Source organism: Chelonoidis abingdonii, chromosome 2, assembly GCF_003597395.2.
Source record: "Chelonoidis abingdonii isolate Lonesome George chromosome 2, CheloAbing_2.0, whole genome shotgun sequence".
NCBI lineage: Eukaryota > Metazoa > Chordata > Testudines > Testudinidae > Chelonoidis > Chelonoidis abingdonii.
In genome coordinates, this window is record NC_133770.1 from 95,154,369 (window position 1) to 95,171,875 (window position 17,507).

General features: G+C 41.9%; 1 protein-coding gene across 1 annotated transcript in view; it reads left to right on the forward strand.

Annotated features, from left to right (window-relative positions):
- The window catches only part of EEPD1 (endonuclease/exonuclease/phosphatase family domain containing 1), an 88,320-nt gene that overhangs the window by 43,931 nt on the left and 26,882 nt on the right, over positions 1 to 17,507 (forward strand). The window contains exon 2 of the mRNA XM_032785452.2: positions 1,832 to 1,883. Within this exon, the coding sequence (XP_032641343.1) occupies positions 1,832 to 1,883 (52 nt within the window). The remainder of the gene's footprint in view (positions 1 to 1,831; positions 1,884 to 17,507) is intronic.

The following is a 17,507-nucleotide window of genomic DNA, read 5'->3' on the forward strand; positions in this document are numbered from 1 at the left end:
GGCTGGGGGTTGGGATTCCAGAGGGGGCTCCGGGTTGGGTGTGGCTGTGACTGGGGTGTGGGATTTGGGGTGGGGGAGGGGCTTCCAACCTAGGGCAGGGGACTGGGGTGGGGACATACAGAAAGACCTGGATTTTAAGACACTCTTTCAGCTCCATTTCCTGCTAGACTGATGTTGAGCTAAGTTGCCTGATCATTGTGGACGAGTCCAAATTGTGCTAAATTATTTTCAAAACCACAGTCAAGACTACAAAACTGAAATACATACAGACTAAGGGCTCCCTGCTCCCACTGGAGTTGAGGTTGATTGCTCAGTACCACATGGGATCTGGCCCTAAACTAGCTTCCTCCTAGCATCAAGTATAATGGGTTTTTAAATGTTAAATGTGTCTTTACTTTCCACTAACCAGCCAACTGTGTTCAGAACCAATTTAAGGGGAATTGTGGTAAACTGACCTAAAAGGCGCTTGTTTAGTTTATAATCTCTTCTCTCATGAAAGATCAAACAGAGCCAAATCCTCTTGTGGTGTAAATCAGCATAGCTCCTTTGAAGATTGATGCCCGTTTACATTAGAGCTTGACCATAGTCTTTGCTTAATTGTCTGGATGAAAAATGAGAGCGTGTTTCCTGTGAACCTTGAGTTAATCCCCTGGATTTTGTGCATATCAGGCTCAGAGTGGAAAAAAAAAAGTCAGTAAACATACATTAGGAATTAGAATGGGTAGGAATTTGTACTAAAAAGGCACGTGGTTTGACCACTGAATGCGGCAAACGGATAGTGAGGTAATTTCCATATAATATATTCCATCCTGATTAAGATGATGATGATGCCAGTGTAGATATGGGACCTCAGTGCATGCCTTCACCGAGTGATGACTTCACATGTTTTATTTGTCTTATAGGGCAAATACTGCTTGTCTTACATACAGTCCCATTGAAGTCATTGGCATAGGATGAGCAAGATTTAGCCCATTATGGGCCATCAGTGATAGGTTAAATAAAGAAAAGTTTTGTGTAATGGTGAGGGAATAAGGCTTTGAATAGAAAAGGGGTAAATCATATACACTGGACTTTTGCTAGAACACGGGATTTGGGATCCATGCGCGGTACTGCGTTAACATGGGGACTGCATTATAGCAGGGACCACGTTAAAATGAATTGCAATTAAAGTAATTAAATTTGGGATCCATGGCCATGACCACGTTATGTGTGAATTCACGCTATATAGACATGCATTCTAGCGAGTGTCTGGTGTACTTCTTTCCGGGCAGTTTTCTTTAGGCCTGTGTGTGTGTGTGTGTGACTTGTTTCTCCCTCCCTTAATGTCTTGAGCCCAGTTCTGTCTTAAATATTGTAACTTTTGTATAGTGTCCCAAATATCCAGTGATGGATACCATGGAAATTGGTAAATTGTCGATATCAAAGAAGAAAACTGGTTTAAAAGCAACTGCAGAGATGTAAACGTTTGGATAGGAAAATGACAGTTCTGTTAAATACTTCTTCAGTTTTTGTTTTGAAAAGATCTTTGTGTTGTTTTAAACTGTTCAAAAGGGATGATCAGTGTGACTACTCTTATATGGCGAATTTGAATATGCTTACTAATTTAGGAACCAAAAAGTCTATGTGGAACAGCTGTATCAGATCAAGCAAAGCACGTAACAGTGCTTGTCCCTTGATTAATTGTAAGACTCTTGCATGCTGTATCATGTAACAGACATTTTAAACCTTCTGAAAGAAAAAAAAATAAGAGCAAGATTTCAATCCTAGTATAACTAGTGCTTTGGAAATGTTTGTCATTAAATGATTCATTCTTTGTGTTTCTCTCTTACAGCATCAAGCTCTTGGCAGTGCAGGAGCTGTTCGATAGAGATGCTTTGGAAAAGGTATTTCTTTAACCTTTTATACAACAACAACAATAAAATGTATTCAAGCTCAAATCTTTTCATGTCAGCAGGGTTTCCAAACTTCATGTGAAATCAAACAGCATAAAACATAAACAAGTAGGACTTCTTTTCAGCTTCACAATACATAGAGTCAGACGGACAACATTTGTTCCGGACTGATTGTATTCTCCGGAGGCTTTTGTACTTTATAGCAGGATTTGAAAAGAAATCTCTCTCTCTCTAATCTGTTTGTAGGAGCATTTTCAAAGCAACTTTCCTAGTAGCTAGTTGAAGTACATGGTTTGCAAAAAGAGTGAGGAATGTCCAAAGAGGTCAGGAAGACCCTAATTCTGTACTATATCCCTTTGGAGCCTGAGGGGCCTGGCCAGAGCAAAAGTGGCTTTATGCAGAGGTGGGACCACTGTTGTAGAGAGGGCTCCAACAATTTGGCTACTCAGAACAAGTCTACAAAACATGGCGTTTAAGACAACGGCAGTTGCTGGCATCCAGTCTACACTAGTGATCCCAACAGTGAAGCTGTTCTGGTGGCAATAAAGGAAAATTTGTAGCAGAAATTTCCTATTGAGACAAGGCCAAGAATGTACCAGGAACGGGCCACTTGAGATCTGAGTGAGCAGATTTAAGGAGCCATATACATCAGAGCCAGGCTTTTCATAAAAATCATAAAAATCATGTATTTATAATCACTCCAGCTTCAGATCTTTCAAAAATACTAATCCATTCCATTGAGAACCAGACATCCTATTTGTTGTCCAGTCAATTTGCAGCTGCTATAGCCTGCCCTGCATTCATTTCCTATTATCAATATTCTAGAAATACTGGAAGATATAGAATGAATGTGTATAGAGAACAACCTAAGTCCTGAACAACAGGAACAACCCTTGGTATTGCGTGCAGAGGGCCAGCACAAGTTGCGTCTGTGTCTTGAGCTTTGTTTTTGCACAGGGTGAGTTTCACAAAGGACCTTAACCTCTTTAAGCCAATGGGAGTCATTTCATTGGCTTCAGTAGACTAAGATCAAGATTTTTGGTTAATGGCATCAAATATCTGATCCTTCTTTCTTTTTATACACCCACCCACCCATTATATCTATTTATCTATCTATCTATCTATCTATCTATAGATTGATATATAGATATATAACAAACAATAATTCCACATGTGTTTGGCAGACCTCTGTTTACCTTTTGGCAAAATGCCTCCTTAAACAAGACCTTGCAAGAAAGGGTGACCTCAGTGTGGTGTGACTGCCGAACAAACCATTGTTTGTAGCTTTGCAGGAAGCTCTTCATAAAAGCTGAACATAAGAAAAATGATGTTTCTAAATTGAGCTCTGTGACTATTTTATATCTGCTTTGATACTATGCCAGGCTTAAAGAATTAAAAAGGCCAATTTATCCCCCTGGAAAATAACAGTGTTGTGTTATATACGTACAGGAACATTTTGCACTCCCCATCCTTCTCTTTTTAATGTGGGGGGGGGGTTTGTTTGTTTTTTTGAAGCACATGTCACTAGAATAATGATCTCTGTGCTATCTACTTAGAATTCCTCTGTGGAATATGCAACTCGTGTTGTCTTTTAAATCGCTATTTAATCCTATAGTGTTGTAGAAATAAAACAAAATACTAAATATCTTTTACTAATCTGTACACCTTAGATTTCTTGTATCTAAAGGTGCTTGGATGGGTTTTTTTTTAAGCTAACTAAGTTTAAGAACAAAGGCGTTTTTGCTTTAATATGTTTTCTGGCCTTTGTCACGTCATCTTACTGGGTATTCACTAATATATTTTCTTTAATTTCAGAAGCCTAATTTTTCATTTCTTCATACAGAATCCTGTGTTGATTTTTAAAAGAAGGGTGAGATATACTTACAAAGGTTTTATGTGAACATCTGTGGAGGAGGAGGAGAAGAAGAAAGAGCTCCCCTTCAGTCCGACAGAGACCTGTGCACATGCTTAAGTTTGCACATGGTGGAGTAATTCCACTGGAGGCAAAGTCTCATGGAAGTGTGTAAAGTTAAACATGTGCATAGGTCTTTGCAGAATCAAGGCCTAGATATGGGGAAACAACTGATCAGGCAATAACTATTAACAGGGTTTTGTGTCTTTTTAAAAAGTTTATCTGGATTTTGGGGAGATGCTCATGAAAGTGAGGGTCTGACAGCACTGCCTTGACTCACAGAGTGCGGGTAAGAGTTAGCAGTTTCTCAAGCTATGAACATAGCATCTCTTTGATGGTGGTAGAATCAAAACAGCATGTGATAGCCTGATTCAGTATGTCAGGTTTTGACACACACTCCTTTAAACACAAGAAAAAGAGCAAGATAAAGATCTAACTGTATATTTAAATTATTTACCTTTATATTTTGATTTTTCAAGAGCAAAAATTGGGTTTGTTTTTTTTTAATCTCATCTTTACTTATGTTTATTTACTTTTTGCATTTTTCTCAGATTGGACAATAAATAGATTAGTCAGTTTTACTTTCAGGTACTCATAGACTAGAACAGTGCTGTAACATATGGGGCTTCGTACATTGTGAAGAAATATTTGTTTTTTATGAAAAACAAACAAACCTGTTATTAGAATTAAATAATAATAATGGAAACATTTACACTGTTCTGAGGTTTTGTAGCAGTTTAATTTTAGAAACTGGCCAGATTTGGCCTGACAATCCCCTTTTAAGCCAAAAAATCTGCCACAAGGATCTCCCTGAATTTTAAGGATTACTTGGGAACCCAGCCAGGAGGTGAAATTGTCTGGATTTAGCTAGAGCAAGTTAGCTAAGTATTGCAACCCTTATTCACACTAGGTAGCAGTTATTTCACTTGACTTCAGTGGGACTGTTGACACAAGTAAATGATACTGAATGTGAGTGAGAATTGTAAAACTGGACTCTAGGAAGAGTATGGGCCATAGCCTGCTCCTATTGAAATCAGTAGAAGAATTGTTGTTTTCAGTGGAACATTGCCCTGTCATTGTGTCATATAAGCAGAGCAAGTCCTTAACCAAGAATTTCCCCCAGCGAGCCCTTACTACAACTCAAATCGAGACAGAGAGAGACTCTTAAGGCAAGCCCATTTGTGTTCCTTTTGGCCCCAGTCCATCAAAACACTTCGGCTCATGTCTAACTTTAAGCATGTAAGTAGTCTCATTGACTCAAGTAGAATTCACATGTTTAAAGTTAAGCATGTGCTTAAGTGCTTTACTGGATCCTTAGTAAGTTCTAGCTATAAGAAGCATTTTGTCATATCTTAAACCTCCAAATCCGTCTGTTTCTCCCTTATTCGGCCTCAGCTTAACCTCATCTGTCACAACAGTGCTGCTTATTTGGCAGTATAAACTGTAGAACTCACAGTCCTTTGTTTTGAAAAGTGCTTCTATCTTTTGTCATATACAGGCACATATGGGGAAATCATGAGATGATTGGGTGTGGTAGAAATGATTTAACAACATGAATTTCTGATGGTTGCGTTGCTTATGATTGGCAAAAGTGCTTAGAGGATTTGAACTTTGAATGAAACCCTGGAGGAGATTGGTTAGCTGGCAGAGCACATGTGAGCTGTTTAAAGGTATGTGATAAATTCAATGTATCACATAGCTCTCCAGTGTATCACGTGGATATCACCACCGCTTAGGCATGGTGTGGGGGTGTGTACTAGCTACCAATATCTAAATTTTAAATATTACAACAGTAATTGTATGCAGTCCCTAATTAAAGATGAGTAGCTCTTGGCCAGTTCACATTAAATAAATATAGGAAGAAAAAATATCCCCTTAAGGGAAATCTGCTGCTTACAGTTTAAGAAGAAATCTGTTTAGGTAGTCAGAAGATTGAACTGCACAGCCAGCCAGGTGACATTCCAGCCCAGCTCCTGTTTTTATGTTCAAACGCATGAGCATTTTGCTGTGCACAGCAAATATGCCAAAATTATTGTCCTGTGCTCATTGGTGCTTTGAAGCCAACAGAACATGCAGGAAGAAACCTCCCTGGAACTTTTCTACCTCTGTTTATAAAGCAAACAAACTTCACACACACACTCTCATGATGGTGAAAAGACTATTTTACTCCTCCAAAAACAAAGATGCAACTAGTTTAAAAAAAAAAAAAAATCTGGGCCAGATCCTCAGTTGGTGTAAATTAGCCCAGCTTCACACGTGAGCTGGCACTCTGGCCCTCTATGTGTTAACAATGAAATGCTGGTATACTCTCTGTGTTAAAGATGCTTCAGAGCTCCATTTTCCCAGTAAGACATGTTTTGCCACACTCACTGCAAATGCAGATTCACTTTTTGCAGTTGACTGGAATAGTCAAATCCTGAAGCAGACACAGTTATGTGGATTGTATGGTAGTTCCAAGGCCATACAGAGGCCCTTGCCTAGTTTTTAAATTTATTTTCCCCAAAGAAGAACATAATTTAGGGCATGTGTATGTTATGGGACTGATCTAAAGCCAACTAAAATCAATGCAACTCCCATTAATTTCAGTGAACTTCAGCATTTAAATTAGATGACATTGGCATGTGGTTGTCATCATCACTGGTGATTGCTATGTGTTTTGTTTTGTTTTGTTTTATAAAATCTTCTTAAAAAACCTCTCTGGAGTTCAGTAATATCAATTTTGATCCTTCTATTTTATCCTTATTAATCTTAATAAGGATAAAATAAAAGGATCAAAATTTCCAGTTCCATATTGATATTTTGCCAAATATTTTCCCACTTAGGTTTGAGATGTTAATGATGTTGAGGCCTTGATCCCATTTTTCACTGAGATTTTGTAAGCCTGTAGTGTAGAATACTATACGTATTGTAGGCCACTCCTTTCCTAATTGTGTGTAAAGCTTGCCCATCTGTTGATACACTGGATTGTGTGATAAAGGACTCTAATATTTACACTGCAGATATGTCAGGGTTGCCAGTTTCTTGTCAACTATTAGGAGTTTTACATCTTAAGATAGTGCGGTCTGTTCAGTAGTCTTTTGAAAGTGTAAGGTCAACTGGAATGTATGGATGGCTTAGAAATGAATTGTCTAGCCCGGAATGAGTGATGTTCTTGAGGGGCTTACCCAGGCTGGGGTGAGAACTGGGTTAATGTACAGTGGAGTTCTTACTACAGTTAATATCCAGTGGACTTGATAGCTGAGTTAAGCAGAGGTATGTGCCTGTTCTCTAAATGTCAGCATCCTTTCTACTCTGACATTTTGTGTGGGGATGTGCATGGAAAACTAAATGATAGAGATATTAATCTGGTAGATCCTTTTCTTCCAGGCAGCTCTATCTTCCCCCCCCTCTCTCCTCCCCAAATCATATGAAGGAGATGGGGCTGTGTCAGAGGTAGGGCTGTTCCTTTTCCCATAAAAAGAACATAATTATCTTGTTTTAAAACATGTAACATTTATCTGCATTGATGACAATCCCAAAATCCAAGTAATTCATAGGATATATGTTCATTATTCTATTTTCACCCTACTCAGCAGTGAGAAGAGTAGTTCGAGTCATCTTTGTGCACTTCTGTTTGTATTGTGATGTGATCCAAATTTAAGTGGAACCAGGTTGAAAAGTGGGACTTACATCTTTTATGCCCACTTTGCCAGTGTGAAACAGTAGATGTTGGAATTGATATTTTGGACCCACCCAGTAGGTGTGACCATGCCTGTTGATGCAGAATCCTGATACAGACCCACAGAGGAGTCAGTGAAATACAGTGGGTGTGGTGTTGAGCAGGCTGGTTTATTTACCATAACACTAATGTCAACCGCACAGCAATTGATACTACATTCTGTTTGCTTGGTAGAAATGCCTTTAAGTATCGAGTGCTGCATATTAGCATTGCCAGGTGTTCTGCGGAAAGATCTAGAGGATGGGAGAAAAGAGGCAACTCTGTTGCATTCCCCTTTCTAGCTGTACAATTATTACTGCAGTTTGCAGGGGATTTCAGGCACTTCTAACATATTTTTAAAACGCTGAGTTGTGCAGTGCTGTCTCTGCAGTAGTGTTCTGTGGTCTGCAAAGTGTACTGATAGGCAGACATGTTTAACAAGAAACTGTTTTCAGTGTTCTTGATGCAATACAGTATTTTCTCCTGACATTATCCGCACGTACTTTGACAACCTCTGTTGAGTTATTAGAACGTCAGCTGGGAGTGAGGGTTTTTTTGTTTTGTTTTGGTCTACTTTTGAGTAGATTGAGACAGATCAGTGTTTAATCATGATTAAACACATCGTAATCACTGTGCTTTCTAAATCCCTTTCAGAGCAAAGCAGATTTTTTGTGTGTGTGTGAAAGGACTGTTAAGCAGAAAAGGATTGTTCAGTGTTTGAAATACAGCTCATGTTTCCTATTTGCATGTTTAAGTACAGGCAGGTCAGTTCTTGTGTACGTGACTACTCCAATATGTACTCATAGACTCATAGACTCGTAGGTCAGAAGGGACCAATATGATCATCTAGTCTGACCTCCTGCACAAGCAGGCCACAGAACCCTACCCATACACTTTTATAACAACCCCTAACCCATGACTGAGTTATTGAAGTCCTCAAAATTCTGGTCTGAAGACCTCAAGCTGCAGAGAATCCACCAGCAAGCGACCCATGCCCTACGCTGCAGAGGAAGGCGAAAAACCTCCAGGGCTCCTGCCAATCCGCCCTGGAGGAAAATTCCTTCCCAATCCGCCCTGGAGCGAACTCAGCCCGCTCCTTCCCGCCCCAACTTCCCAATATGGCGATCAGCTACAACCCTTGAGCATGTGGCAAGACTCACCAGCTAGCCACCAGGAAAGACATTCTCTGCAGTATAACCTCAGATCCCATTCCCATCCATTCACATCCCTCACAGACCATTGAGCAGACTTATCTGCTGATAATCCAAGATCAATTGCTCAAATAAATATCCACATCATATCATCCCCCCATATACTTATCAAGCTTAGTCTCTTAAAGCCAGATAAGTCTTTTGCCCCACTACTTCCCTCGGAGGCTGTTCCAGAACTTCACTCCCCTCAATGGTTAGAAACCTTCGTCTACATTTTTCAAGTCTAAACTTCTAATATCCAGTTTGTACCCATTTGTCCTTGTGCCTACATTAGTACTAAGCTTAAATAATTCCTCTCCCTCCCTAACGTTAATCCCCCCTGATATTATTTATATAGAGCAGCCCATATCCCCCCCGCAGCCTTCTTTTGGCCAGAGGCTAAACAAGCCAAGCTCTTTGAGTCTCCTTTCATAAGGCAGTTTTCCATTCCTCGGATCATCCTAGTAGCCCGTCTCTGAACCTGTTCCAGTTTGAATTCATCCTTCTTAACATGGGACACCAGAACTGCACACAATATTTCAGGTGGTGGTCTCACCAGCGCCTTATATAACGGTACTAACACCTCCTTATCCTTGCTGGAAATACCTCGCCCTGATGCACCCCTAAAACCGCATTTGCTTTTTTAACGGCCATATCGCATTGGCGGCTCATAGTCACTCCTGCTATCAACCAATACCCCAAGGTCCTTCTCCTCCTCCGTTGCTTCCAACTGATGCGTCCCCAACGTATATCTAAAATTCTTATTATTAATCCCTAAGTGCATGACCTTGCACTTTTCACTATTATATTTCATCCTATTACTATTACTCCAGTTTACAAGGTGGTCCAGATCTTCTTCCTGAATAGTATCCCGGTCCTTCTCCGTGTTAGCAATACCCCCCAGCTTTGTGTCATCCGCAAACTTTTATTAGCACATTCCCGCTCTTTGTGCCAAGGTCAGTAATAAAAAGGTTAAATAAGATGGTCCCAAACCGATCCTTGAGGGACTCCACTAGTAACCTCCTTCCAGCCTGACAGTTCACCCTTCAGTACGACCCGCTGGAGTCTCCCCTTTAACCAGTTCCTTATCCACCTTACAACTTTCATATTTCCATCCCATCTTTTCCAATTTAACTAACAGTTCCCCATGCGGAACCGTCGTGTCAAACGCCTTACTGAAATCGAAGGGTAAATAGATCTACCGCATTTCCTTTGTCTAAGTAATCTGTCACCTTCTCAAAGAAGGAGATCAGGTTGGTTTGGCACGATCTACCTTTAGTAAATCCATGTTGCAATTCGTCCCAATTACATTGACCTCAATGTCCTTAACTACTTTCTCCCTTTAAAATTTTTTCCAAGACCTTACATACTACAGACGTCAAGCTAACAGGCCTATAGTTACCCGGATCACTTTTTTTTCCCTTTCTTGAAAAATAGGAACTACGTTAGCAATTCTCCAGTCGTTACGGTACAACCCCCGAGTTTACCGATTGATTAAAATTCTCGCTAACGGGCTCGCAATTTCATTCGCCAGTTCCTTTAATATCCTTGGATGGAGATTGTCCAGGGCCCTCCGATTTTGTCCCATTAAGCTGTTCAAGTTTGGCCTCTACCTCAGATGCGAGGTAATATCCACCTCCATATCCCATTCCCGTTATCATCCCTCCATCATCCCTAACTCCTCACTAGTCTTATTAAAGACCGAGGCAAAAGTACTTATTTAGATATTGGGCCATGCCTAGGTTATCCTTAACCTCCATTCCATCCTCAGTGGTATAGCGGCCCACTTCTTCTTTCTTTGTTTTCTTACTTATTTATGTGGCTGTAGAACCTTTTACTATTGGTTTTAATTCCTTTGCAAGGTCCAGTTCTACATGGCTTTTCAGCCTTCCTCACTTTATCCCTACATGTTCTGACCTCACTAAGGTAGCTTCCCTTGCTAATCCCGCTTTCTTCCACTCCCTGTAAGCTTTCTGCTTTTTCCTATCCCCTCTCTGAGATGCTTGCTCATCCAGCTAGGCCTACAACTCCTGCCATGGTTTTTTCCCCTTTCTTGGGATGCAGGCTTCCGACAGTTTCTGCAGCTGCGACTTAAAGTAATTCCAGGCCTCCTCCGCATTTAAATCCACAAGTTCCTCCGTCCAATCCACTTCCCTAACTAATTTTCCTTAACTCTTTAAAAATTAGCCCTGAGAAGTCAAAAACCTAATCCCAGATCTACCTTGTTTTCCTTTCCATCTAGTTTGAACTGAATCAGCTCATGATCACTCGAACCAAGGTTGTCCCCTCCACCATTTCTTCTACAAGGTCCTCACTGCTCACCATAAAACCAAATCTAAAATGGCATCCCCTCTTGTCGGTACTTTCAACTACTTGGTGAAGAAATCCATCCGCTATCACATCCAGAAAAAATCTGACCCTCTATATTCTTGCAAGCACTTGTCCCTCCAGTCTATATCTGGGAAGTTGAAGTCTCCCATGATCACACATTTCCCCTTAGTGTTTACTTCGTTAAAGACATTAAAGAGGTCTCTATCCATATCCAAAATCAGATCCCAGCGGTCTGTAGGGTCTGTAGCACACCCCAAGCACTATCTCAGGGGAGGCTCTAGTAGCTTTTTTACCCAGCGTGATTTTTGCCCAGACAGACTCTGTCTTATCCATTCCATCACTTCTGAGTCTGTGTATGCATGTTTATGTGCATATGTATGGTGGGACAAACAGAACCTTGTATAATCTGTCTGCTGCCCTCATTACGATAATATCTGGCCACCTCACAATTATTAATGAATTTATCCTTAAAGCATCCAAAAGGGGTAGAGAAGAATTATTATCCTAATTTTATAGATGAGGAATGGAGATGCACAGAGATTAAATGACTTGCAAAAGGTCACCCTAGAAGTCTGGCTGGGTCAGGAATTGAATCCAGGTCTCCTGAGTCCAGTCCAGTGTTTTACAACAGTTTTTTCCCTCATGGACGTAAATTTTATTGACTTCAGCAGAAGGTGCCCCTGCTTAGACTAGGACTAAATTTAGTCCAGTATGGTATCTTCATGTGCGTATTTTTGTGAACTGTTAATGAGAGTCCTGACTCATAAGGGTCACAGGACGGATGCATTTGTCCCCCAACTCTGTAACTGATAAATAATAGTATTTAATTACCACAAATGAAGGGTTAAGCCCTGGGTTAGTTAAGAAATTGTAAATATTGACTGTGCTTAAAACTTGGTTTTTTTGTTAATCTGTTTTAATAGATTTATGCTCTCTGTAGTGGTGCTGGGAGGCAGCATTGCCTGGTGGTTTGAAAATAGGAAAATAAAAGACCTGGGAGCCTAATTCTGACTCTGGCACTGACTTACAGTGTAACCTTTAACAGATCATTTTACCTTTCTGTTTGCTTTCCATTCTGTAATGTAGGTAGAATAATATTTTATGAGCCTATTTCACCAGGATATTGAGGCGTAATCACTTAGTGTTGCTGAAAAGTGTTTAGCTCATTAGCTGGAGGGCACTATGTAATTGAGAAGTATTATTTATTTATACTAGCACATGAATAACCACTGCCCTTTATACCACAGTTAAAAGGTACTGAAGAAACGTTTGCTAGATAAAATGTGCTGCTATTTAGTGTCGAGGACCTGAGGTGGGATTTTTTCTCCCATAGGAATCAAGGTGACCTTGGATAGTGCACTTTCCAAATGTCAAAGGGAGAATGTATCTTTTAGAATACTACTAAAATTTAGCAAAAATTCTGACACATACTTAAACTTTTTAAAGTTACATAACAATTCCAGACGAGACTATGTAACTGTGCTATAAAAGACCCAAAGCCTCTGCACGCGTATGGAATTTATACTTGAATCATTTTCTCTCATGGAGTAAAATGTTATTCAGTGTGAGTAAAGAAATTATAATCTGACCCTTAAGCTTCTGTACTTTCTCATCTTACTTTCTCATTGTCAATTTAGGCCTGGGGACAAGAACATAAGACATTATGATCTACATTATCAAAATGGCCTGTGACAAGGCTGCAGACAATTTTCTGAGTTTAATACTTAAACACTTCTTATATAAGTAAAATCCAAGAGCAGTGAGCCAGTGCAGAAGGGAAGTGTAAATCCAAAGTGCTGGAGAGTGCTGAAGGCATTTCTGAATGGTGCCATACTTCAGCGGTCTTGCCAGCATTTGTACTGAGAGAGAGTTTGCTTTGGATAAAACTTTTTGCCAAGTTCTGTTTGCCGGAAGCAATTGTCAAAGGCTCACCCTGCCCAAATCTGACTTATCTATAGGTTTGTTTTGTGAACATCTCTTGCTGAAGGAGAAGGAACGAGCAAGGAGCGAATAGGCAGCCTCGGTATTACCCCTACATAAGGTCATAGGGCAGAAGATGCACTAAGGAATGTTAAGGAATGGAAACACAAAACTAAAATTCTTCTTGCTTAAGATCAGACTGAGTGGAAAGAAAGAAGAAGTGGGTTGTTTAATCCTGTCTGAGTGGGTACAGTGCTTAAATTTCCTGATTTTTTTTTTAAATTGAGTGAATTTGGTGCTCGTTTTAGCACTGTGTGGAAGCAGGCAGATGCCTTACAAGCATCCACACAAAGCTCTTCTCAGCTTGCATACTCAGGCTATGGCTACACTTGAAAAGTGCGAGTGTGGTCCCAGCGCTGCACGTAAACCACCTCTTCATCGGGTGTAGCTCGCAGCGCTGGGAGCCGCGCTCCCAGCGCTGTGGCACTGATTACACTGAGGCTTTACAGGCATTGTATCTTGCAGCGCTCAAGGGGGTGTTTTTTTCACACTCCTGAGCGAGAAAGTTGCAGCGCTGTAAAGCGCCAGTGTAGCCAAGGCCTCAGATTTGGATTCGCAAGAGCAGAGAGTAGCTCCTGTTCAGAGTGAGGTAGTGTTTTTGTGAGACATGTAGGATTACAACACTTTAAAACTGAAAGGCCAGGGAAACCTATCAGAGTGGGTGGTGATGGTGGGTTGTTTACTGCAGTGTTTTGGCAGAGTGGAGGGGAACTGGGAGTCCAGTCCTTTCCCCTTCCCATCATATTGTTGCTTTCTAAATTCATCCTTAAAGCAGGTGGCAGCCTAACTCCTTACCTACTAATATGTAATTTAAGGTCTGTTCACCAGCACCATGGAGGCTACAGTGACTGCCCATAGCAGAAATGAAGAGCATGCACTGCAGGACTAGAGTAGTGCCCTAGTCCTACTGTAATTATTGTACTTGCTTTCTTGTTCTCACCTTGTTCTCCTCTTCCTGCCCTTCTCTATAGGTCATTATACCATGCTCATCACCATAATGTCTGAGCGCCTTCCAGTAGTGCGTTAAGCAACGTGACTGTACATCTGTCATATGTTGTGTTTTTTTCCTCTCATCCTCTCCCCAAAGGGTGAGGTATGTGCAGTGGATTAAATAATTTGGTAGAGTGCAGTGTTTTGGTTGTGTGGGTGGATTTAGTTTAGGGGAAGGCAAACTACAGCACACAGGCTAGATACGGCCCATCAGGGCTTTCAATTTGGCCTGAGGGATTGCCAGCCCTATGGCGCAGCAGGGCTAAGGCAGGCTCCCTGCCTGCCCTGGCCCTGTGCCACTCCCGGAAGCGGCTGGCACCATGTCCCTGTGTCCCCTGGGGGAGTAGGGTGCAGAGGACTCTGTGCGCTGCCCTCACCTGCAGGCACCCCCCCTGCAGTTCCTATTGGCTGGGAAAAGGGAACCGCGGCCAATGGAAGCTTCGGGGTGGTACCCACGGGGGAGGGCAGCGTGTGGTGGAGTCGCCTGCCCCACCACACCCCCAAGAGCCACAGCCAGCCTGGAGCTGCTCAAGGTAAGCACTCAGCACTCCCTCTTGCACGCTGCACCCTCTTCTGCACCCCAACTCCCTGCCCTGAGCTCCCTGCCACACCCCACACACCTCTTGTACCCCAACCCCCTTCCATGAACTCCCTCCTGCACCCACACCCCTCCTGCACCCCAACCCCTTGCACTGAGCCCCTTCCTGCACACTGCACCCCCTCCCACACCCTGCACTCCCTCAACCCCCTGCCCTAGCCCTACATTCATGGCCCTGCATACAATTTCCCCACCCAGATATGGCTTTCGGGCCAAAAGGTTTGCCTGCCCCTGATTTAGTTTGTTAGCTTGTCTTATTTTTATATAAATACACTTATTGCTATGTATATTAGAGAAGAAGTATGCCTTGCACTTGGAGCAGAAAATGTTGAGGTTTGTAATGGTCCTCAGTTCTTCGGAGAATATTCCACAGTCTTGGACCAACCCCAGAGAAGGTTCTGTCTCATGCCCAGACAAGTTTTACTCTTATCGTTGAGGGTTCCATTGTGCCAGAGGAGCGTAGTTGTCAACCATGATCTTCATCTAAGAGCTTTAGACAATATTTTAGATATCCCAGGCCCAGGTCATGAAATGCTTTGAAGATAATCAGTTTCCATTTCCACTATTTTATCTTTTCATCTTGTAGGATCAAAGAGTTTTGCATACTTAAACTAAAATGCAAACTTCACCTACCATAGTAATGCAGCCTTCCCTTGGGTGAAACATAGCATCTGTCTGATAGCGTGAAGCAACATCACATGCACACTGGGGCAGGAAGGCCCAGATCCTCAAAGGTGTTTATGTTCTTAGCTCCCATTGAATTAGGAGCCTAAATATTTCTAAGGGTCTGGGCCAAAATGGAATAATAATTTGTCAAATTGAAATGACTGGGCAACAGCAGAGACTTAGAATGGAGCTAGTCACATTTTCTCCTTCTCATAACACAAGAACTAAGGGTTATCAAATGAAATTAATAGGCAGCAGGTTTAAAACAAACAAAAGGAAGTATTTTTTCTCACAATGCACAGTCAGTCTGTGGAACTCTTTGCCAGAGGATGCTGTGAAGGCCAAGACTTAACAGGGTTCCAAAAAGAACTAGATAAGTTCCTGGAGGATATGTCCATCAATGAGTATTAGCCAGGATGGGCAGGGATGGTGTTCCTAGCCTCTATTTGCTAGAAACTGGAATGGGTGACAGGGGATGGATCACTTGATGATTACCTGTTCTGTTCATTCCCTCTGTGGCACCTGGCATTGGCCACTGGGCTAGATGGACCTTTGCTCTGACCCAGTATGGCCACTCTTATGTTCTTGGTAATTTGTCCAGGGCACAGATTCACAGCAACCTCGCTCTTGCTTTCAGAACTGGTACCTTTGCAGGCCCTTAGTTCCATGAATCATTGGTCCAATACTCATACAGAAGCGAGAATCTTCGCTTTTGAATCGCCAGCACCACTTTGGAACGCTGACAGGATCATAGCGCATCCTCCACCATTTCTCCCACTGCCATATCTTTTCCCTTCCCTCTCCAGCACTCTTCAAGGTAGAGGATGATTTAAAGCTACCTGGGAACCACAGGGAGTCTGCTTCTACCTGGAGACTTTATGGGCCTGGCCAGCCCAGAGTTCAGAGTTGCTGCTCCTGGCAGAGGTCCTTATGCTGCCTCATGTCTTTCAGGGCTTCTCAGTCAGAGTGATTCTCTCTTTCACTGCCACTGAGAACAGATGGTATGTAGTTAGCAACAGGGGGAAGCCATGCTGTGCTGCATTGCAGGGATGTAGGTGGATAAGCTAATATGGGCAGTTCAGGTAAAGTGACTGACAGTCCCCTGACATTCTATTATAATTGTTCCCTTTAAAAAGCTGTTGCAAATGTACCCTCTCCCACAGCTAGGGTGATCAGACAGCAAGTGTGAAAAATCAGGACGGGGGTGGGGGTAATAGGAGCCTATATAAGAAAAAGCCCCAAATATCGGGACTGTCCCTATAAAATCGGGATATCTGGTCGCCGTACCCACAGCGTAGGTGGGATGGTCTAAGAGGCATTGTGCATTGGGTGCTCCCCATTGGGTGGTGTAGCTCCATGCCACACCTTTCTCTGACGTTTGTGCCAAGTGCATGACCAAGCCTGTTGTGACTGTAGTCTGGATTTGAGCTAAGCACGGTAAAATAAGCCCACAAAATTCCAGGTCAAGGAAGAACAAGGAACAGTGGACACACACTAGGGTGACCAGACAGCGAGTGTGAAAAATCAGGACGGAGTGTCGGGTAATAGGGGCCTATATAAGTAAAAGCCCCCAAAATCAGGACTGTCCCTATAAAATCGGGACATCTGGTCACCCTAACACACACACTTGCTGCTGACCATATGGTTCTTCTTCAGAAGGGTAGAAATAGTCTGTGGAGCCCTTATTCTGTCCTTTTTGGCTGACCTTATTGGACGAGATAGTGGGAAAAGAGGTGAAGGCCAACAGCTCTAAGCCTAGTTTTAGATAGATAGTTGTTGTTGTTTTTTTAATTTACATAGCAGCAGGAGCAGCATAATATCAAGCTAAATCAGCTTTTAGCTGTCTAAATGGATTAGTAATGCATTCACTCTGTATGGGGAGCCAGTGACCATTAGGACTGTTTAATTGCACAAAATGCTGTTTGAAGTACAGAAGGTCAGTTCTTAAATGTAATCAGTAGCGGGGAGGGCAACAGAGGGAGAAGACAGAAAACCCTGCCCTTTTCTTTTCCTCCTTATAAAAATGTATTAGCAACTGTCTTCTGTTCCAGCAAAGAATCATTGTCACATCAAGCCTCTCTGCCTGAGGATTAAAGATGTGGAAAATGTATATAATCAGAAAGGAGGGGATAATAATGTGAAATTTGTGAGGAAACTGGTTTCTTCATGTAGGCTGAAGTCTTTTGAAGCTAGAAGATTAAAATATATTCTCCTGATAATAAGCACCCCAAAAGAAATAATGAAATATGAT